Raw genomic sequence first — 24,670 nt, forward strand, 5'->3', positions numbered from 1 at the left:
ATATTTACGTAAAAAAATTTTTATAAACAATTCATTTACCAAACTGGTGGTATGAGAATCGAATTAAATAACCACATATCTTATTTTTCTTACCATTACTCGATTAGTCAAATCTCGGCATATACATTATAAAATGTGTTCTATTTTCCATAAATCTTTACTAGATATTTTTTTAAAGCTTCTCGAAATCTCTACCAGCGTCAGATATTTATTATTTTCTTGAAATCCCCGTAAAGATATTGCCAGCAAGCTTCTCATAATCTTCGCCACAACTGGTATTTAAGAGGGTTAGATGGAGACTAATTAACACATGCATATGAGAGATGAAATTCACATGAGATCTTGTACAACCAAGACTACTTACTTGTTTAAGTTATAAGGTTATATACTATTAAAAAGAATTAAAATATAATTTAAGAGAATAAAATATTTAATATTTGTAATTTAAAGAATTAAAATTGAATAAAAATAATTTAGAGTGTCTCACATTTAGAATTTAAGGAAAAAAACATTTAATTGATCAATATAAAAACTAAAAATAACTTAAAAAAATCAGAGTTGGAAGCTAATCTATGAAGAAGGTATATGTTTGCTTATTTCATATTTATCACTTTTGAATTTTTTTTTTTTTTAGACTATGTTAGAAAGATGTCTATGTGAACTCAGTTCAAGTACGTTTACGGGAACTAAGTTCACGTACAACACGAGATTTTTACAATTTTACAATGTACGTGAACTCAGTTCAAGTATGTTTACGTGAACTCAGTTCAAGTATGTTTACGTGAACTCAGTCCACGTACACCAATAAGTCTCAAACTCCATTAATTACGCAATCTTAAATCACGTACTACCTGTGATTTTTACAATTTTACAATATACGTGAATTCAATTCACGTAATATTACAACGTACATGAATTCAGTTCACGTAAAATACCCAGATGTTAAAAAAAATTATGAACTCAAAAACAGAACAATAAACATACCTTATTTGGTCACTTTAACCACAATGTAAATAAACATACCTTATTTGGTCATCTTACCAACACCCCCTAAATTACTACCCACACCCCTCAAATATTAAAAAAAATAAAATGCCCAAATTACCCTTCCCTTTATTTCATTTTCTTCATAACTCATCTTCTCATCTTTTTCATAACTCATCTTCTCATTTTTTTCATAACTCATCTTCTCATCTTTTTCACAACTCATCTTCTTTATTTAACTTCTTCATAACTCATCTTGTTCCTTTTCAATACATTGTTCATCTTCATTGTCAATCATCATATTCATCAACCATCTTCATCCATCATCAATCATCATCAACCAAGTTCATCAATCATCAAACATCATCATTGCTGTCAATCAAGTAAGTTATAATCAACCTTTGTTTTTGTTGTGTTTGTTTATGTTATGTTGTTTTGTTTTATTTGTTTATGAATGTAATAACTGAAAATTGAAGGAAAAGAGTTTCCATTTTTGAGAATGAAGAAAACTTTCACTGCCCTAAACCTAGAAACGTACGTGAACTCAGTTCACGTACGCAAACTCATTTTCAAAAACGCAGAAACGTACGTGAACTGAGTTCACGTACGTGAATTACTTTTTAAAATCCAACAACGTACGTGAACTTAGATCACGTAAATGAACGTAAATTTAGTTGACGTACACATTACATGAACTCAGTTCACGTACGTTGTTGGGTTTTAAAAACTAATTCACGTACGTGAACTCAGTTCACGTACGTTTCTGCGTTTTTGAAAATGAGTTTGCGTACGTGAACTGAGTTCACGTAAATTCACTTCACGTACGTGCTCGTGAATTAAGTTCTCGTAAGTTCTTGGGATTAAGTTTACGTACGTGAACTGAGTTCACATAGACATATTGTTTACATTTTTTTAATGATTTTTGTTTTGCAGATATGGTGCGCACTATGTTTATTGATAGAGATGATTGTGTTATACTTAACAAGGGCACTTCTAATGCGGATGGTCACCGTGTTAGGCCAACTGCTTTTGCAAGGGAACAACAACGACGTGTACAACGGCAATAAGAAGAATCCCAACCCGAAGCCTAACCAGCTGATATGGATGAACCTCCATAGGATGGTGGATATCCTGGTGGTCCGGTTGATAGTTCTGTTCTTAGGACATTCGGCGATCATGTGGCGACTCTACTATGGGATGACATGGTAATTTTCTCAATCAAATTAAGTTAAATTATATTTTTTAACATTTATTTTTAACTTATATTTTTTCACTTAATTAATTTCAGGATCGCGGAGAATTAAGGGTGTTTAGCAATGAGAAAAAATCAAAAGAAGTTGTTATTGAACACGAAGAGGTTGAGAAACTGGTTAAAAGCTCGGGATTGTATTCATTATTAAAATGCAGCTACGAAATGATCGACAAATGGATCATTTCTGCATCCGTAGAGAGGTGGCATCGTGACACCAATAGTTTTCATCTGCCTATTGGAGAAAAGAAGATTACTTTGGACGATGTGTCATCTCTGTTGAATATTCTCATTACCGGTGCATTCTTCAGTGTTAGTGTATTTAACAAGGATGAAGGTGCAAATATATTGGTTGAGCTTCTTGGAGTTAGTCACGATGTTGCTTATGCTGAATTTAATGTTACGCGGACAACCACCATTAGGTATAGTTGGTTACTTGATGTATAACATCAGCGTTGTCGTGAGAAGCATTGGCAGATGGTTGCGAGATCATTTATGTTGTTTTTGGTCGGTTGCACACTCTTCAGCGATAAAAGGGTCTATGCAGTTAGTGTTGCTTATCTTGAGTGCTTTCGAGACCTTAATTCTTGCGGGGATATGCATGGGGTGCAGCTGCTCTTGCTTACCTATATGATAATCTTCGAGAAGCCAGCATACATCAAACCAGAACTGTTTCAAGGTATCTAACACTTTTACAGATAAATTGTATGATTGTTTATTGTGTTTATAATTTCTATTATTAATGATTCTAAACTATTGATATGTTATTATATATGTGCAGACATGGGTCTATGAGCATTTTCCTACATTATGTAGAGATTGTTGTAGACTTTCTCCTAATTATGTTGAAGACTATCCTCGAGCACTTAAATGGAAGCCTAAAAGGGATAAGGGTTTGGTTCTTCCATTTAGGAAAGCTCTTGATGAAATTGACGTTGATGAGATCTGTTGGACACCATATGAGGAGCATCGACTGAAGCAACCTTTTGAAGATGTATCTTTATTTCGAGGGTGGATACGTTGGGGTCCGAAGATGTATGCTCATCTGCTAGACAGAGTATTGCAGCAATACGGTCATGTCCAAACCATTTCTGGTTCACCGTTAGAGGTAGTGGGTCAGACAACCATACCAGATGAAATGGACATTATGTTTACGCAATATGTTGTGCATGTAGTGGATGCTGGCGCAATTGTGCAGGGACATGTAGTCTGCTCGAATGATTACATGGACTGGTTTCGCAGATTTTCTCATCCATACATCATTCGTAGAGAACCAGTCCATGAAGTTGATGTAGAACCTACTGATCATGCAGATGATGATGCCACTCATGCAGCTTATGGTGGCGATCCCGCAGATGACACAGTTGAGATAACGGTATATTAACTATTCATATTTAATTTATTTTAACTATTGATACTTATATTATTTAAACTATTGATACTTATATTATTTTTACTATTAATGTTTACTTTATTTTTTATTGCATCGTCGAGCAATACACATTGTTGGAGAGTTTATTGGTCGGAATCTGATATTACCTGATGGCATGTCACTCATTAATGAGTTAATTTTGATGTTGCGAAGTTAGATGGGTGGTGGTAGAGATTGAACGAACATAGTACCATATCGTAGAGAAAATAGAGGGACTTAAAATTTATTTATAATACTTTAGAACATGGTACTTTTGAAATGGATATGTAATGTTTGGGTACTTTTAGATATGTAATATTTTGGTACTTTTGGTATTACTTTTTGAATATTTTGGTACTTTTGGATATGTAATATTTTGGAACTTTTAGATATGTAATATTTTGGTATTACTTTTCGAATATGATATATTTTGCGTACTTTTGGAATATTTTTGGAAATGATGTTATTATCTCATTGTGTTGTAATACAATTATGCTATTGATGGTTTCCCAAACACTGCATATATCACCAATGCTATCTTGTAATATTCGTTTCGTACTCTAGTGCGCCGACTCAACCCTTTGTGTTGTAGTGTTCCCAAAATGCATAACTTTATTTGTCCACGCCCCAACAAATCTTTCTTTGTGAGGAATTAACCATTGGTCATGTACATAATCATTAAAGATAGAAGAGCTACTACAAATTCCTTCAAAGTTAGCCAAATTCATGTAGTATTGAGTCTCATCATAACTGTAAACAAGAGTCTCCCATGCCTCCATTATTTGCACCTACTTCTCTTTTGGAAAAACAAACATCTTGCACTTCGCTTTGACATTTTTGCATACATGAAACAAGCATAATAAATTGACTGCCTTTGAAAAAACATATTCAACTGTGTTCATCAAAGCAAGATCTCTATCAGTAACAATTACTTCAACTTCACCACCTGTAATCTGTTCTTTCAACATTTGTAGTGCCCATGTAAAATTATCAGCACGCTCAGACTGTAGATACGTAAATCTCACATAAAATGTCATTTCAGTAGATGTAACACCAATAATTTCAAATAATGGCATTCGATACCTACATGTCTTGTATGTGCTGTCCAAAATCAATATTATGTGAAAATTATTTACAAGAGTGATAGCGTCTGGATGAGTCCAAAAGATATCCCTCAACTCATTTGAACTCTATACCTTCCTATATCGATAGACGTATTTGTCGCGTTCCATCAATGTCAAAAGATGTTGCATTTATGTTCTATTACCTCTAAGTGATGAACGATATGCTTGACGTGCATTGTAAATTTGTTTTATTGTCGTCAAACTTGTAACATTATGATCCTTTATTGTCATCAATATGTTTCTTGGTTTGATCATATTTTTCGTCATATCACCAATTACAACTTTCTCTTCCAGAGACAATCGGCCTAAGAAAGCATGACCTGTCAATTTTTTGGCCAATTCGTGGTTATGAACACCACATATTACATGCAGATATAATCCCTCATGAACATTTGATGGTGTCCCTCTCAGTCTAAATGGACATTCACATTTTCTACTCCATGTACTCCTCGTAGGTTTAGGATTCTTCCAAGGTCTATATTTACCGCTTCTTTCACAACCAATAATTAATTTTGTCTTTGTTCTTGGTCGTGTTGTCGCAGTTTCGGATCTAAAAATAACAACGACAATTCCATTTTCCCTTCCAACATTTCTAGCCCATTTTAATAAATCATCTCGCGTATCAAACATCATGCCGGTGCTAAACACATCAGTCAAATTAATCACAACAGCTTCACCTCCCTTGTTCATAGCGTCATTCATTGCATCCAAATCATCATACATTTCATTGAAATCACGTTCCAAACCGTCATCCATATCCTCAAAATCAAGTTCCAAACCTTCATACATTTCATTATTGTTGTCTCCCCCTTGGTCCATTTATCTGCATCCAGAACAAAGGAAAACAAAATTTTTAATTTTTTGTTTAACATGTACGTGAACTTCAATTTACGTATGTTTACGTGAACTGAGTTCACATATCGTTACGCAATCTGAATTCATGTAAACTTACGTGAACTAAGTTCACGTAAACATACTTAAATTGAAGTTCACGTACTAGACTCACTTTTCAAACTCTATTGATTACGCAATATGAGTTCACGTACGTTTACGGGAATTTAGATTGCGTACATATTGAGGGTTGATTTGTCAAACTCCATTGATTACACAATCTGAGTTCACGTACGTTTACGTTAATTCAGATTGTGTAGTTTCTGAAATTTTAATTTTTTTAAACCATACGTGAATTCAGTGTTCACGTAACACCAGAACATACGTGAACTGAGTTCATGTTAAATCTCCAGATTTAGAGAAAAAAATACGAACTCAAATACATACCAACAAACATACCTTTTTATGTAGATTTAACTACGATGTGATGATCAAACTGATGTATTGTAGGTTATGAGTGAGTGATGTAAATTTTTAATGATTATGAGTTATGGTTAGTAAGGTATTGTAATTTTTTTATGTGAGTTATAAGATGGGTTGAATGGTGATGAATATGAGTTAATAAATTTGTAACATTGATATAAAGGCATTTACTTTCATTTTTTTCTAATTTTGAGGGGTGTGAGTAGCAATTTGAGGGATGTTGGTAGCATTATTGTAATGATTTTCTTTCATTGTAACACATTTAATTTTCTTTCACGATTTCTTTTAATATACAATTTCTTGATCTCGCTAAACTTTTTTTATTGATTTTATTTTTCTGATTATACATAAGTTATTAATTAATTAATATTATATTCTTAACAAAAATAAAAAATGTTCTAAAAGTTATTGTTCGTATGGTTGATCGTCAATTCAGAAGTTTGAGATGGAGTGTCAAGATACATCACAAACAAAGAGAAAGGTTATTAAAAATATAAAGATTTTGCATATCCGAATAAACTTGATCATTGTTCTTCCCCTTTGGATCGAATGAAATTCGACCAACTACGCAAATCTCATCTCAAAGAAGCAACAACAAAACTCAAGAAACTACAAATATACAACAAAAGTCACGTCCCCTTGTCGTGGGTATGATATAAAAGTAATAAATTCACGTATTTTTTTCAACTGTCCTTCATATGCTCACTGAAGCTAATGCCATGCCTCTTGGATGCTCTGCCCCCACAGCTACTATTATTATACTACTACTACTATTGAGAGAGAGAGATTAAAAATAGAGGTAAAGAGTTGTTGAAGACAAATGGTAATAAGTGCCCTAGAGCATTGTTTAACATGTCTAAAAAACAGTTGTTGGAAAATTATGAATCTAATATATTTTTTACAATGTATTTAATTTGTTGAAAAGAAACAAAGCTGATATGGAAAATTAGAAATACTTACACACAAATTAAATAAGAAAAGATGAAATTGAAGGCACATAGTTTCTAGCTGAATAAATCACTGTGGCATAGGCTATGTCCTTCAATGTTCTTCTATCACCTTAGTAAAAAGCACAAAAACATTTCAGCTGCTTCTGTATCACAAAAACACCCTCCTAATTGTTCTCGCGGCAGCACGGGATATTAACTGTCGAACCAAGTTAGCTGGCAATTGAAGTAATTGCTGCTGGGACTCTGGTGGGAGCTGAAATTTACATATATAGTGCATCAGCAGGACTAAAGAATATCAGGATGTGAAATATGACTTGGAACTTGTCTGTGTTAGTGAAAATGGGTAGGTGGTTACATATCTTAAATAATACGCAAATGTTTAGATTACCTCAGGAATGATAGAAAGAAGAGGAAGAATCTCTTGAATGGAATCAATTTGATTTAAAACTACCGACAGCTCCCCCGTGTCAAGAATTTGATTCTGGTCAGAACCATCCTTTTTGTTTCCCTATATGACATTGACAGAGAAAACAATGTAGGACATTTAGTATAGAATATTTTACAAGTTGTTTCTTTGTTTTTGTACCAGCAGGATTTCATATGATTATAATTTGAGGGCATATTCAGGGTTTTAGAGAAGCTTCACTGTAGCTTCCACTATTTGGCCGCTACTCAAAAACATAATTCAACCGGGTTTTGCAAAGCCCCTAGTACCTCTATGTTACACAACATTGCTATAGATATTGACTTCCAGATATTTCTGCAAAGTAGTTGTTGGAAGTTGGAACTCACTTATTCATCAATAAAATACAGAGTTCCCTAAATTTTTTACAGTAATTTTCCTAGAAGCTTTAGAAGTGTGTTTAAAATTATTAATAAAGCGGAAGAGTGTGTTTAAAATTTAAATTTGAATCATTTTTTGGCTTTTTCCATTGTTTTGGGTACATAGTTTTTGGCTTCAGTATAATGTATGAAGGTCAGTTGGCTTTCACGGGCGTCGTAATCATGTAAGAAACATACTGAAGTTCCCGATTCAAACATCAGGTTAAGACTTATAGCGGCCCTAAAAACGAAAAATTCATAATGATACGAAAAATGCATAGATATAGTTATTTTTTGTAAAATACCAATCTTACTGTATTGAGGTCTTCTTTTCTTCTGGTCCCTGAAAGTAATAGCATAAGGCGTTGGAAGGTCCTTAGGTTGACCATATCTTCTTCGGTCATTATAGACGGAAAAAAGAAAGAGCTGAAAGGAACTCTTGCAGCAGCTTTTTCCAAGGTAGCTATCCCAAGTGCATCTAAACCCTACATTTGGATTGAAAGCAAATTTTTACACACGGAGGGGGTAATAAGAAATGAAGAGTAATAAGAAATGAAGAATGAAGACGCTAGTGAAATTAAAATGATTAAACTAATATCCTGTAAAAATAAAAAAATAAAGATTAAACAAATAGTCTACAGCAGCCTAGAATGCATGAGGAGGCAGAAACATGACAAAGACTCAACATGGATTAGCTTCTAGTTTATAGGATCTTCTCAACTGGGATAAATATTTTCTTCTTAACTTATAGAAAATATTGAAGTGCAGAAGCTGATTTTTGGTTATGTGAGAAACTGTACTTATTAAAAAAGATCATTTCAACTTTGTTTTTCCTGAAGTGCTTGTTGAAAACTGAATCCATCCATACCTTACCAAAGAAACTTAAACCTCATTTCATAAGGTCATTTATATTGTTTGCTTTCAATAATTTAGACAAGATACATGTTAGCAATATGATTAAAATCATTCACATGTCTTTATCTAATAACTTATGTTGTTGGCATAGATGTTCATGACAAGGTATCAGGACCTCTATGAGCAGTGGTAAAGTTTGGTCCTTGCTTCCCCATTCTTCTAATAAAAAAACCGAATTTCAGCACATGATAGGTGGAGTTATACATTGTCTACAGTTCAAGTCCAATCATCTCTTGTGTAAGGGGTCATGTTAGAAATACAATTTTTTTTTTATAAGCTAACAACTATATATATTAGATCAATATTGGCATTGTTCACGTATTTTTATTTAACAACTTAAGCTATTGGCATTATTGGTTCATGACAAGGTATTAGAGCCTTTATGACCAGTGGTTTGGTGTTCAATACTTTGTGGCCCCACTCTTCTAATAAACGATTGAATTTACGCACAGGGACTAATATGCATTGTCCACATTTCAACCCAAAGAGCACTTGTGTAAGGGGTCATATTAGAAATATAATGAAAAATTATTTATGTGCCTTCACCTAGAAGCTTGAGCTTTTGGGAAAGTTTGACAATACTCATACAGACTGAAAGCAAAGCAATTGCAGAGAAATATGAGAATGATGAAAAATAAAGTCAACGTGTAACTAAATTTTATCATGGATCGACATGTCAATGAAATCCTACTATTGAAAAATAATACATGTGTAATGAACATGTGCTAAGAACAACCATGAAATGAACACTTTTAGTAAAGTATTATGTATCTATGAAAAGTTATGTGATGCAAGAGTTAGGAACTATAAAGGAAATAACAACAGCAACAATTAAATATAGCCTATCAATCTATAATAAACATCCAAAATTTCATTTTTCATATTCCTCACTGCTGTTGTAATTTTAGTAATCAATGAACAATTATGAAAACACATACCTTGGCAAATTCTTTAACAATTATTGTCCTCACAAATTCACCCTGCAAAGATTATCACGGTAGGCATGTTAGGAAGGAAAGTTAAATGCATTTGCAAAATAGAATGTAAATTGGTAATGGAAGACAATATGTACCTTTCCTGTTAAAGTAAAAGAAAGCATTTCCTTCATAACCATTTTCGAATCTGCGCCTTCAGAAGGTTGTTTTACTAAAGACTTATCTGTTTTGGCACGGAGAGACTGTCATGAAACCTTATTAGGACATGATTTTGAAGAAACTCAGCAAGAAACAGGATTTACTAGGAAGGAAATAAAAAAGGCTAACTCATGCCATATTGCACAAGAAATATTAAAGAATTTCAACGATGCTTTGAACTGAATATCTCCCTAAAATTGCTTGTTGAACAAAGAAAGGTCATTCTACAATTGGCATATTTTTTTAGCAGATTTCTAGAAAATACCCACGACATCAACCAAGTATTTTGTTTAGATACCAGTGAATAGATGGAAATCCAGCTGGCGGATGAGAATTCAATTTACGTTGTAGAAAATAACTCTGATATATTTCAAAGTTGAAAAAGAGTACAAGCACCAACACGTTTATATAGACTACATCAAACCTAATAGGCCTAGTCAATGGGCCAAATACAAATATTACACAAAATTACAAAATACGCTATTTATAACATATTTTGATAAATTAATCGATTAAATCTCTTCAAATAAGTCAAGTTCAGTTTAACAATAACGCACAAAATTGAGAGATCTTCGCAAAAACTATGGAAATACCCATGAAACAAGCTTACACCCTGTAGTAAATCAGAGAATAGAGATGTTCTATTCTCATATATTAAACAATAGGGTTACAGGGAAGGATATATAGAGGAGGTAGGCACTCAACCATCCTCATCAAAAAAGAAATACAATTAATACAATAACTCCTTATAAACTGGAATAAATAGAAAAGGAAATAAACTAATGAGGAAACAAATAATGTTTAATCAACTATATTAAAGTGGCAGATATCCACACTCCCCCTCAAGCTAGGTTATAGATGTTTAGCAATCCTAGCTTGGATGTAAGATTCTCAAATGTTTTCCTTAGCACTGCTGTGGTGAGAATGTCAACAGTTTGTTGGCTTGTAGGGGTATACTAGAGTGATATATTCCCATTTTCAATATTTTCTTTGATAAAATGACGATCAATCTCAACATGTTTCATCCTGCCTTGATTAACAGGACTCTTAGCAATGTTGATGGTAGACTGATTATCACACAACACCTTTATGGGAATTGAATTTAGGACTCCAATTTCATGAAGCACCCTTTTCAACCATATTCCCTCACAAATACCTTGAGATAAAGCTCTAAATTCGGCTTCTACTGAACTACGAGACACAACAAGTTGCTTTTTACTTCGCTAAGTGACTAAGTTTCCCCAAACAAAGGTACAATAGCCTGATGTTGAGTGTCGGTCAGTCACAGAGCCTATCCAATAAGCATTGGTGAGTATTTCAATTTCTCTGTTTGTAAAATAATCTTTGGTCTGGTGTCATTTTCAAATATCTAATAATTTTGTATATTGCTTCCATATGTTCTTCTGTGGGACAGTTCAGGAATGGGCTTACTACAAAACTAATGTCTGGTCTAATATGAGATAAATAAATGAGTTTTTCAACTAACCTTTGATATCTTCCTTTATCAACAAGTGCACTATTGTCTAGAGTCCCTAGCTTCATAGTAGCATCCGTAGGAGTTTCAGATGGTTTACATCCAAGCATATTTGTCGCTTTTAGGAGACCTAGGACATATTTTCGTTGAGAAACTGAAATACCTTTCTTAGATCGAGCAACCTCCACCCCAAGGAAACATTTGAGATTTCCCGAGTCTTTGATCTCAAATTCTTTGGCTAGGAGAATCTTTAATCTCTTTATTTCTTCATCATGATCTCGTGTTAGAACAATATCATCAACATATACAATAAGAATAGCCTTCTTCCCTAACGGTGATTGTTTGAGAAACATTGTATGATATGTCTAACATTGAATGTATCCAAACTTCCTTACCACCTTTGTAATTCTGTCAAACCAAGCTCTAGGTGATTGTTTCAATCCATACAAAGATTTCTTGAATTTGCAAACTTTATTTGTATTGGTAGAGGTCTCAAAACCTAGGGGAATCTCCATGTAAACTTCCTCTTCAAGATCACCATTTAGGAAAACATTTTTCACATCCATTTGATTGAGAGGCCAATCAAGATTTGAGGCAAGTGAGAATAAACTCCGAACTGTGTTGAGTTTTGCAACAGGTGCAAATGTCACTTGATAGTCAATCCATAGGATCGTGTAAACCCTTTTGCAACCAGTCGTGCCTTGAATCTGTTGATGTTGCCATCTAAGTTTTGTTTAATGGTAAAAATCTACTTGCATCCCACTAGAGGTTTTCCTGATGGTAGTTCAGATAACTCCCAAGTCCTGTTCTTTTTAAGTTTATGAATTTCCTCCAATATGGCTTTCTTCCATTCAGGCTTTAGGAGAGCTTCATGGACAGAATTTGGAACCTGAATTTTACCAAGGTTTCTAACAAAAGCCAAGTGATGAGGAGATAATTTATCATAAGAGACAAATTTGCAAATAGGATGATTAGTGCAAGACCGTTTGTCTTTTCTTAAAGCAATAGGTTTGTCATCGTATAGAACAACAATGGGAGTAGGGTCACAATTGACATTACCTATAGTGTTTTCAATCTCTAAATTCGGGTTGGATTCCTGACAGTCTTCCATTTGCTGCAGAGTTTTCCCTTCATTTTCTTGTTCCTTCTAGTATTGACACAAAACTCACTTATTTCAGCAGATTGGTTTGAATTAGAGGGCTGAACAGGAGGCTGCTCTAAAGGCTATTCTGACATTGGCAGAACAGAGGACTGTGTTTTACACAGTTCAGACTGAGAATTAGGCTGGTCTGACACGGGCAGAGGTAGAATAGAAGGCTAAGTATTGGGCTGGTCTGACATGGGCAAGGGGAAAGATTTGCTACGATCAAGGGACACATTTGGGCCAGTTTGGTTTACTTGAGGTGACATGGGTATGAGGAAAACAGTTGGAAATGATTTGGCATGGAGTTTGAAATTTTAGTACGTGAGAAGGCATTCTATTTATTAAGTATGTGGCTGTTGAGACAGCTTCACCCCAAAAAAAATTTGGAACATGTGTGGTAAACATAAGAGATCTAGTAACTTCTAGGATGTGTCTATTTTTTCTTTTTGCTACCCTAATCTATTGTGGGGTGTCAACACAAGAGTTTTGATGAATGATCCAATGACTGTCCAAATATTCTCCAAGAGACGTTTCAAAGTACTCTCTAGCATTATCTGTTTTTAGAACCTGAATTTTGGTTCGAAGTTGAGTTTGAACCACTTTGAAAAATTTGACCAAGTTAAGACTTTATTTTCATAAGGAACAACCATGTAATTCTAGAACGATCATCCACAAACAATACAAACCATCTAGGTCCTGTGATATATTTTATCCTAGAAGGTCCCTACACATCGTTGTGAATCATTGAAAAAGGATGAGAGGCTTTATAAGGTAACATAGAATAAGAATGACAAACATGTTTAGAAAATTGACAAATTTCACATTGAAAAAACTTTGGATTTTTATTTATGCATAATGAAGGAAACAAATTTTGAAGATACATAAAACCTGGGTTACCTAGAAGATAGTGCCACAACATAATAGCACTATCCTTATTTTGTTGGTTGGTTGACTCAACACAAGCTGCATTGTGAGTTTGTCTTATAGGAGGATGATTTGTTTAAAGAAGGTAGAGTCCTGAGCAAATCTTAGCACTACCAATCGTCCTCTCCGAATCCAAAGTCTGAAATTCACAGAAATTTGAGGCAAATTTAGCAACACAATTAAGATCATTTGAAAGATTACTCACAGATGACAAATTGCAATCCAAGTTTGGAACATGTAGGACATATTTTAGCTTTGTATCTTTTGAGAGAGTGACCAAACTTGTACCAACTACTTTAGAGAATGAACCATCATCAATTTTTACAAACAGTCGTCTATCATAACATGGACTGCAATGATGAAATAGTGATTTATCCCCGTCATGTGATCTGAAGCACCCAAATCAACTATCCATGGCTTATAATTTCCAGTTTCAACAATAAGAGCAGTTAAGAAATTACCTTAGTGAGCTAATGATCCAACCTTGGTACCATTTTGGGAGGACATCTAAGAGAACATCTTTTAGAGGGCTTCAATTTGCTCTTGACTAAATGGAGTGGAGTGGGGAGCAGCTATGTGATTTACTTCTTCAGTTGAGACATGATTGCCTCGACTTTCCCTATCCACGGTGGATTTTGAAGGTTTCCAATCAGCAGGTTTCCCATGTATTTTCCAGCATGTGTCTTTGGTGTGGCCAGTTCTTTGACAATGATCATACCAATACCTCTTCTTCTTCATCCGATTATCTCTAGAATGATGGTGGACTCCTCAGGCAGCAAGTGCTTATTGATTTTCCATGGCAGCTATTGTAGAAGACTTTCCCAACCTCACTTTCTTCCTGCTTTCTTCTCTTCGTACTTCTCTGATACTTGATAAAAGATTGGTTCCAAGTATCCTTCCTTGTACTTCATCCAAGTTCTTGTTAAGTCCCATCAAGAACTTGAAAATTCTTTTCTTCTCAACAACTTCCTTGTATTTCTTGGAATCAGACGAGCAGGTTCAGCTATGTTCTTCAAATAGATCAAGTTGCTGCCATTGACGGGTGACAGTTATAGAACTGTGTAACTGTTAGATCTCCTTGTCGCACATCCCGCAAAGTTGTCATACTCTCAAAGATAGCTGATGTGTTTTCTTTGCTTGAGTAAAATTCCTTTGTATCATTCCAAATTTCATTTGTTTGGTGTACAGTAAGAAATTCTCACCTATTTCACTTGTCATGGAATTTATTAGCCATGACATGACCATGTTGTTCTCGATCTTCCAATTTTTGTAGGTTGGATCTTCTGTTTTTGGAGAAACTTTTTCACCAATAAGATATTCATTTTTTCTTTTGCCACGATGAACATCAAAACTGATTGTGACTATTGAAGGTAGTTGTTCCCATTCAGTTTGTGTCTTGTAATGGGTATGTAGACGGTGGTCTCCAATGTTACACCATGATTGGCGTTAACTTGAGGTGAGAAGGATCCATTGCCGTCCTCCTTGAGTATGTTGGTTTCTATTTATGTAGCCATGTCGTATTTGGTCATGGGAATTGGTCATGGGAAAGATCTATTTGCTCTGATACCATGTAGTAAATTAGAGAATAGAAATGTTATATTCTCATATATTAAACAATAGGGTTATTGGGAAGGAATATATAGAGGAGGTAGGCACTCAGCCATCCTCGTCAGAAAAGAAATACAATTAATACAATAACTCCTCATAAACTAGAATAAACAGGAAAGGAAATAAACTAATGAGGAGAGATGGCATAATAATGATCAAATCTCTCTTAGTCTAGGAAACAAATAATGCTTAATTTATCAACCGTATTAAAGTGGCAGATTTCCATGCATCCATTGATCAATTAGGAAATAGGCATCAAACACTAGATTATTGTGTTAAAAAATATGAAAATATTGTATAATATCTTGAAATGACTATCACTTAAAACTAGGTTCCATATATCTTTTATGTTTCCCTATTTAATTATGACTTGCAGTCCTATATGAGTATAAATAAGGGCGAGTGTTTAGCTTTTTTTAATAAAATCATAAAAATTCATCAATTATGTCAAACCATATGCATAACTCAAATTCCTTAAAAGCATTGGTTTAGTTTCAGTTGCAGTTTGCACATGTTTTTTCTCAGTTGCTGGTTGGTACTGCTTTTGTCTTGGACGTGGTTTACAACTGGTTTTGCCTCAGTTGTTGATTTCGTCTCAGTTGCAATTTGACAGTGGTTGTCTTAAATGTGATCAGTACTGATTTTTTGTCCTGAGTATTGATGTAATTTTAACCTGACTCTTGTTCTCGATAAGATCTAGCGTTACTGATATTATTTGGTTATTTTTCTCTTGTTGATATTGTAAATAACAAGACAACTTATTCTGTATATTATTAGGATTGGAATCATAGATTAGAATTTGAATTAGCAAATCATATCAATTATCATTTATTGTATTTACTCTACATGCTATTTTAAACACAGAAGTACAAAATTTATATGGTGTTAGAGTAGGTTCTTGATTATATGACCAAGGAGGTTCATCATAGCCACTGCCGGCGGCGAGCTGCAGCTTCCCAGGAAGTTTCCATATTATTTCAGTGCTTTTGCATCTCTTTTTGGTGGGTCTCCTAAACAATCTGCCTTTGTTTCAATGAAACATTTTCATCTATGTGCTTTTCAGACAACACATCTCTTCGCTGGTTGACCCTTCTCCAACATGCATCATCAGTCACCTCTGGCACAATCATGATTGTATTGTTGCCGGGAGTCTACCAATCTAAATGACACCATCATCGAAGTAGCCGTGTGTTGTCACTCACCCAAAAATCTTCAACGAGCTATGTTTCCAACCAGTTCTCCACCTTGTCATTTTTTTGGCGTGTTGAGACTTTCCTCTTCTGTCATTCACTCTCATCCAATCAACTTTACCGTCCTAATTCTGTCTAGCTGTGTCAGTATGCCTCATCCATAGCTTTTCTTTCCGGTTGGTGCGTTTCTCTTCGCATCCAGCAATGATTCAATCAGCCTAGCTGTATGGTGAGATCCATTCTCAACAACCACATTCAGAATCATCTGGTGAGGCCAACCATAATTTCAATAGTCACCTCTAGCTGCAACTAGAATTTTGTTGTTTCTATTTTCTGTAGAGCACATCCACCCGTTGTAACAAGTTTGAAGTTTAGTAAGTTTTAGCTTGAGGGGGAGTTTTAATTCAAAAAAATCAAATCCACCTATTTATTATTAGAATTAGTCGTATATTAGGATTTGAATTAGAAAATCATATCAATTATCATCTATTGTATTTATTCTACATAATATTAATAGAGGCGAGTGGTCTGATTTAGACACAAAATTACAAAAGTTACACTTACTTTTTTAATTATCTCTCGACAGTTGACACAGTTTAGTTTCATTAGAGTAGATTCACAACTGTGATCTCTCTCAATCCCTATGTTTTGCATATAAATTGGTATTGTATCATCAAATAATGTGGATCAAAATTTCATTAATTTCAAATGAACTTATAAGATGATATTTTACCTTCATGAAGAAAATAGTAAAAAGAAGAAAGAAAATTACAAAATTTTACCTCTGTCAGCAAAGACTCAAGTCGGTCTATTTTGAAAACACCATCCTAATAAAAGAGGTAGGTCGTCAAAATTAAGTGAAAAATATTAGAAAAAAGAAGTTCCAATAAAATGATGTGACAATGAGGCAAAGTAGAAAGAAAAGTAATATAGCTACAAGAATCATGATTGCATGTATTGGTAAGGACGTCAGGTACCCATTGAAATGCAGGGTCTCCTATGTTTACCTTGTAAAGAAGATTCTCCAAAGAAGATTTAAGCTGAGGGGAGCTGTCAGTAAGCACTTTTCTGGCAATCCAAGGGTAAGTACTACCCAAGACTTTGTAGTCCGGATTAAAGCCGATTGCAATTCCTTCCAGTACAGCAAGGCTACCAACAGAATAATTTGTTTAGGGTTTTATAGAAGACATTAATTTAAGACTTGTATGAAAAGCGCTACCTTCGGATGACAAGTGAGAAGTACGAAGGTATCCTAAATTTGAATTTATACCTAAAAAAGTTGTAAGAGAAAAAGATTATACAATGACATGACTAACATCAGGAAGACAAAATAATAGAATAATGAATATGCTACTCCCTCCGTCCTTAGTCTTTGATCCTTTAAATTTTGGGAACCCATATTAAGAAATAATAAAATTAGCCAAGTATACACCTATTTAACCTTAATTCATTTAATAAAACTAAAATTCATTCAATGCATGCTTTTGGTTTTTGTAAAGGAACAAAGACAAAAACATGTTTAATTGTATCTTGGTTTCCTAAAACAACCAAAGTTCTGAGGCAAAGATAAAAAGGTTAAGAGACCAAAGATTAGGGTCTGAGAGAGTACAAATCTAAGAGTTTATGAATCTACAAAACTCTACTAGAATTTAGTGCATCACAATTATGTCCATGTTGGAGTTCATCATAGAAAATTGTAGATGATATAATATGCAATTTCAATGCATTGCCACAAAATCGGTTTAGCAGTCAACTTTGCAACATAAATGATAATTTCAAGCAACATATGTCAATGCATAATGTTTATTTTTTTATTAGGAAAGTTAATCTTCAAAAGAGATCTAATCTTAATAAAGGGTATTCAATTTATATTCATCAGTTTTCATTGGCAACCTAGGTCTTGGAGATCTTTTTTGATATTACAACAATCTTGATTTTTTAGCAACCTTGTTCAACTTTATTCTCTTCTTCATTTATTTCTTTTGCATTGTTACAACTCTATGTTTAATCAAATTACAACTATATGTTTAATCAAAGTAGTCACTGGATTTAATTTATTTATAATTAATTGATACTAAAAGACACATTCCATGTGGATTCGACATTTATAATACTTAATGAAAAATTGTACACTTGTGGATTTCACACATCAGTTATCTAGATTGCATTGTGAGCCATTTCAACTAGGAAAAAACATTCGTAGGTAGTTCCCGATCAAGTCACGTCAACAAATGAACTTTGTCACCTTTTGTTTGAGTTCAGTCTGATGTTTGGGATCCCTCCCAAACTACTACACTTTGGTCGAAATACTTTATTATTTTTATTGATGATTTTTCACTCTATTCTAGCCACCATATACCACAATGCCGATTATATCCAACATGTTTTAGCCATAGACCTTATTGTATTTCACCTACTGTTTTTTTCTCACCATACAAAAATAACTGTCAAATATTTTGTAGTTACTACCATTATATATTTAATGCACCAGCAAAGAGCTTACATGGTTACTCCCAAGTTTCCTAGAAGGTCTCCAAAACTGATATTACGAACTCCTTTGGAAACAGCATTTTGGAAGACGCCTACACAAAGCAATGCAGGGGAGAGAATTAACAAATTAACCTCAAGAAAGGAGGAATGCTAACTTCAGCATATAGTTTTAACTATTAAACTGGAGCATATATTCCAAAAACTGTATTTTGGAATTCACCTAAACACAATAAAGTAAAAACCTGTCAAAGCCTTCGTAACAGCTTCTTTCTCTGCAGTTGGTGGAAGAAGCCTGATAAAATTACAAGCAGGAAAATCTTATAGCATAGAAAATGTTAAATTTGATTACTTAAAGGAACATAAATAAACATAAATACCCAAGAGTGACAAAGTCCGTAGCCAATGCATCAAAATCACGATTTACAAGATGTAGACAAGCTTCAATGAATCCTTCACGCAATTCTTGTTTGAATTCACCTGTCATACCAAAATCTGGCCCAAAAGAATAATTTTTTTTAATAAAAAGTTATCTTCCAATATCTTTACCTCCTTAGATATATCATCTAGTAGACTAGTATTAGGTTCTTTTGAAAGAAGTTGGTAGTAAAAGGGCCGTATTTAATAAAGAAAGGATAGCAAGAGCAGATACACTCTTCAAGGGCGAATGCACCCTTCAACCGAATGCCAGTCGATGAAAAATTCTAAGTTTGGCAAAAGATGCTTTCGAAGGGGAAGAGAACCTTTAATTATAATAGGATAAAAGTGATAAGGATCAAAAACCCTAACCTAGGAAATAGGAAAATAGAAATAGAAAGTACTAACAGACCTACAAAAGCTCCTACCTCAAACTAACTAATTACCCCATTAATCATTTTCTAACCTCTAGAACTAATTCAACTAATCTGAGTCCTAACAATGCACCCCCCCCAAGAACAACCTTCTCCTCAAGGTTGCAAACTACTAAAAAAACATCAAGACTCCTCTTCAGCTTCAGGCAACTTCATATGCCCTTTTTCTGCATTTGATTTTGTCTGGATTGTCCTCTTCATCCTCAGATTCATCACTCAGTTCAATTCAAACTGTTGAAAATATATTTATATTTATTACATATCATGTAAATAGGGATAATATCTCCCATATTTATTTTTGTATTTATTGCCTTGAGCCTATATAAAACAGACTCCGTTGTGTAGTTCAGACACATGGTTTCACGATATGTCTCTCTCATTTTCTCTTATTCAACATGGTATCGGAGCCTATTAAGAGAGACAAGCCTATACCGTGATTACCCCGGGACTTGCATCTCACTTTCTCATAGCCCATGGATTCTCGATTCTGGTGCATCTGATCACATTACTGGTAATAAGACTCTTTTCTCCCCTCTCAACATCTGGTTATTTACCTAGGATAGTCTCAGCCAATGGTTCCCAAACACAGTCTCAAGGGATTGGCACTGTCCAAATCCTCCCTACTCTGTTAGTTAAATCTGTCCTTTATGTGCCTGGATGCCCATTTAATTTAATTTCTATCAGTCGATTGACTCGTTCTCATGACTGTGTTGTCACATTTACTAATTGCAATGTTACTTTGCAAGACCGAATATCAGGACGACAAATTGGTGTCGGATGTGAGTCTAATGGTCTTTATTATCTCTCAAACCCATCAACAGCGTGCCCTACCACATATTCTCCTCTTACTATACATGCTCAGTTAGGTCATCCGAGTCTTCCCAAACTTCAACAATTAGTACCTAATCTAACCAAAATATCTAGCTTAAATTGTGAGTCGTGTCAATTAGGGAAACACACTCGTAGTCATTTCACTGATCGAGCTAATAAACGAGCTTCCTCCCCATTTGCTTTAGTTCACTCAGATGTTTGGGGTCCCTCTCGTACTATTTCCACACTTGAGTCTAGATATTTTGTTACCTTTATCGATGATTTTTCCCGTTGTACGTGGTTATTTTTAATGAAAAATAGGTCTGAATTATTTTCTATTTTTGAACAATTTTATAAGGAAATTAAAACTCAATTTGGTGTATCCATTCGCACTTTGCGCAGTGATAATGCCCGTGAATATTTGTCCCATCAATTTCAAAATTTTATGACCTCTAACGGCATTCTTCATCAAACATCTTGTGCTCATACACCTCAACAAAATGGGGTAGCCGAACGCAAAAATCGGCACCTTATTGAAACCACTCGTACTCTCCTTCTTCATGGTAATGTACCATCTCGCTTTTGGGGCGATGCTGTTCTAACGGCGTGCTATCTTATAAATCGCATGCCTTCGTCTGCTCTTGATAACAAAGTCCCTCACTCGATCCTCTTTCCTGGTACCCCTCTTCACTCACTTCCTCCTCGGGTCTTCGGATCTACATGTTTTGTCCACAATCTCACTCCTGGTCTTGACAAACTTTCAGCTCGATCATTAAAATGTGTCTTTCTGGGTTATCATCGGTCCCAAAAAGGTTATCGTTGTTATTCTCCTACTCTTCGACGATATCTCATATCGGTTGATGTCACATTTTTTGAGTCTGTTACATACTATGAGTCGCTTCCTGATCCTTTGTCTGCAACTATTCCTCTGGACCTACCAAAGTCTATTTCACCTTCTCTTTTACCATTAGAGCCTATTACGTATGCCCCACCTGAGACACCTCCTGTGGCCCCTCCCACTGTCCCACTTGAGACTCCTCTTGTTGATCCTCCAACTGTACAACCTCTTCAGACATATCGTCGTCGTCAACCACCATCGGTTGTACATGTCCCTACACCTGTTCTTGATACCGAGGTCACTCCAGACGCTCCTTCACCGCCACCTCCTTCTTTATCGGATCCGACCCTTGATATTCCTATTGCTATTCGTAAAGGTATACGTCCTACTCGTAACCCATCCCCTCATTACATTGGCTTGAGTTACCATCGTCTTTCTCCTTTGCATTATACTTGTTTGTCTTCCCTGTCTTCTGTTTCTATTCCTAAATCTCCAGGTGAAGCTTTATCTCACCCAGAGTGGAGACAAGCAATGATTGACGAGATGTGTGCACTTCAGAGTAGTGGTACATGGGAATTGGTTCCTTTACCGTCGGGAAAGTCTTTAGTAGGATGTCGTTGGCTTTATACGGTGAAAGTTGGTCCTGATGGTAAGATTGATCGTTTTAAAGCTCGTTTGGTAGCAAAAGGGTACACTCAAGTTTTTGGCCTCGATTACAGTGATACTTTCTCCCCTGTGGCTAAGATGGCCTCTGTTAGACTACTCCTCTCTATTGCAGCCATCAGACATTGGTCTCTACATCAACTTGACATTAAAAATGCTTTTTTGCATGGTGACCTTGAAGAAGAAGTGTATATGGAGCAACCACCTGGGTTTGTTGCTCAGGGGGAGTCCTCTACCATGGTTTGTCGACTTCAGAGGTCTCTCTATGGTCTTAAACAGTCTCCTCGAGCTTGGTTTGGTAGATTTAGCACAGTAGTGCAACAATTTGGCATGATTCGAAGTGAAGCTGATCATTCTCTTTTTTATCGTCACTCAACCCAAGGGTGCATTTACTTGATTGTCTATGTAGATGATATTGTCATAACTGGTAGTGATCAACAGGGCATACTCCAATTGAAACAACATTTATCTCATCAGTTTCAAACTAAAGATCTTGGCAAGCTCCGCTACTTCTTGGGTATTGAGGTAGCCCAATCTAAGGACGGCTTAGTAATTTCACAAAGAAAATATGCTATGGATATTCTTGAAGAGACAGGTTTGTTGAATGCCAAACCGGTTGACACTCCTATGGATCCAAACGTCAAACTTCTACCTAATCATGGGGAGCCATTTTTAGATTCAGGGAGATACAGAAGATTGGTTGGTAAATTAAACTACCTCACAGTCACCCGTCCAGACATTTCTTTTGCAGTCAGTGTGGTAAGTCAATTCTTAAATTCTCCTTGTCAAGAACACTGGGATGCTGTGATACGAATCTTGAAATACATTAAAGGTGCTCCAGGAAAAGGTCTAATTTATGAAAACAGAGGACATACTCAGATAGTTGGTTATTCAGATGCCGATTGGGCAGGCTCACCCATTGATTGGCGATCTACTTCTGGGTATTGTGTACTAGTTGGAGGAAACTTAATATCTTGGAAGAGTAAGAAACAAAGTGTAGTTGCAAGATCTAGCGCTGAAGCTGAATACAGGGCTATGGCATTAGTGACCTGTGAGCTCATTTGGTTGAAACAGTTACTCAAAGAGCTTCAATTTGAAGAGGCAACACAAATGACATTAATATGTGATAATCAAGCAGCATTGCACATTGCCTCTAATCCAGTTTTTCATGAGAGGACCAAGCATATTGAGATAGATTGTCACTTTGTAAGGGAGAAGATCGAATCAGGCGACATCACCACTAGTTTTGTTAATTCCAATGATCAATTGGCAGATGTATTCACTAAGTCTCTGAGAGGTCCTCGAATCAGTTATATATGTAACAAGCTTGGTGCATATGATTTAAATGCTCCAGCTTGAGGGGGAGTGTTGAAAATATATTTATATTTATTACATATCATGTAAATAGGGATAATATCTCCCATATTTATTTTTGTATTTATTGCCTTGAGCCTATATAAAACAGACTCCGTTGTGTAGTTCAGACACACGGTTTCACCATATGTCTCTCTCATTTTCTCTTATTCAACACAAACCAAATCCCCATTTTCATTGATGGAATCACCTTCCCCTAATACAATTACTCTCAGATATTTTTCAGCATAACGATGACCAGGACCAAATGGTTGATTGCAACGAAAACATTTCCTATCCTCAAGACGTTTCAAATATTCTTGATACGACAGATTTCAGACTCCCTCCCTTCTATTATTACTCGCACGACTTTCCCCTGCCCTGTTCCCCCTGGAGTTTGTCGCGTTTCTGCCTCCATTCTCACGTCCAGCATCATTTGTGTTAGGGTACATGGACATTTTCCCACCCAGGTCGAACCGATCCAGCACTGCACTCGAATTGAGTGCCTGAAAGCTTGTGTACTGCTATGATTTGCGACGCCTTCGTTGTTCTCAGGTTCATGCAAAAAATCCTCTGCGTCGCGCGCAACGCCCATGATGCGCACCAGATCTTGATGGTCTTGAATTCTTACCAAATTACGGATGCTCTTGCATATTCCTCCAAAGAAATATCCCAGAGCATGTTCTTCAGACGCATCTGTTGCGCAATCAGAACTTCAAATTCTTGAATGTAGTCGTCAATTCCTTTTTTTTGTTTTATGGTTGTTAACCATTCGAACACATTACCACGCGTGTCTTTTCCAAAACGAAGAATTAACGCCTTTGCAAATTGTTCCCATGACATATCATTGACCTTCTTGCGCCAGAATTTGAACCAACGATTTGCATTACCCTCCATGTTGATGTAGGCCAAATTCAACATCTCTATTTCCTTCACCTTTTGAACAGTGAAGAACTTTTATGCTCTACCAATCCAACCCATTGGATCATTCCCTTCTGTTGAAAATAAAATATTAGTAAGTAAATAAATAGAAAGTAAGTATTCCTATCGTCTGTAAGTATTCTTGTCATCATGTGTATTAGTTACATAAAGTCTATATAAAGAACTTCCATTGTGTAGTTGAAACACGGGTTATTCAACATGTCTCTCAATATTTTTTTCTCATTTAACACCTTCAAACATGGGTTAATTATACTTTCCGTATCCAGCCTCGTGGTCGTTCTTCATACTCTTCTTCAGTGCCAGAGTGCTCCACATATTTGCCTTTGGATTTGACAATCTTGCTTGAACTTCCCTCATCCTCCTCTTTCATGTGGCTCTTCCTTATCTCTAACAGAAGTTCTTTAATGGCTGGCACGTCTGCCAAATTTTCTTTCACCTCTTCCATATCTTTCTTCAATTCTTGCAATTTGACATCTTGTTCCTA

At 35.4% G+C, this 24,670-nt stretch overlaps 1 protein-coding gene across 3 annotated transcripts in view; it reads right to left on the reverse strand.

Moving 5' to 3' along the window:
- Positions 1-6,903: 6,903 nt before the first annotated feature.
- Positions 6,904-24,670, reverse strand: part of LOC101497247 (uncharacterized aarF domain-containing protein kinase At1g71810, chloroplastic) — a 29,241-nt gene continuing 11,474 nt past the window's right edge. The window contains exons 11-21 of one of the 3 annotated variants that reach the window (XM_027331836.2): positions 19,110-19,224; positions 18,975-19,024; positions 18,746-18,824; positions 17,462-17,512; positions 17,250-17,391; positions 17,025-17,069; positions 9,842-9,946; positions 9,708-9,749; positions 8,160-8,339; positions 7,421-7,540; positions 6,904-7,285 (exon numbers count right to left, since the gene is read on the reverse strand). In XM_027331836.2, coding sequence (XP_027187637.1) covers positions 7,181-7,285; positions 7,421-7,540; positions 8,160-8,339; positions 9,708-9,749; positions 9,842-9,946; positions 17,025-17,069; positions 17,250-17,391; positions 17,462-17,512; positions 18,746-18,824; positions 18,975-19,024; positions 19,110-19,224 — 1,034 coding nt within the window. In that variant the 3' untranslated portion in view covers positions 6,904-7,180. The remainder of the gene's footprint in view (positions 7,286-7,420; positions 7,541-8,159; positions 8,340-9,707; positions 9,750-9,841; positions 9,947-17,024; positions 17,070-17,249; positions 17,392-17,461; positions 17,513-18,745; positions 18,825-18,974; positions 19,025-19,109; positions 19,225-24,670) is intronic. The other 2 variants (XM_004489844.4, XM_027331837.2) reach the window with 2 other exon arrangements.

This window comes from Cicer arietinum, chromosome 2 (assembly GCF_000331145.2).
Source record: "Cicer arietinum cultivar CDC Frontier isolate Library 1 chromosome 2, Cicar.CDCFrontier_v2.0, whole genome shotgun sequence".
Taxonomy (NCBI): domain Eukaryota; kingdom Viridiplantae; phylum Streptophyta; class Magnoliopsida; order Fabales; family Fabaceae; genus Cicer; species Cicer arietinum.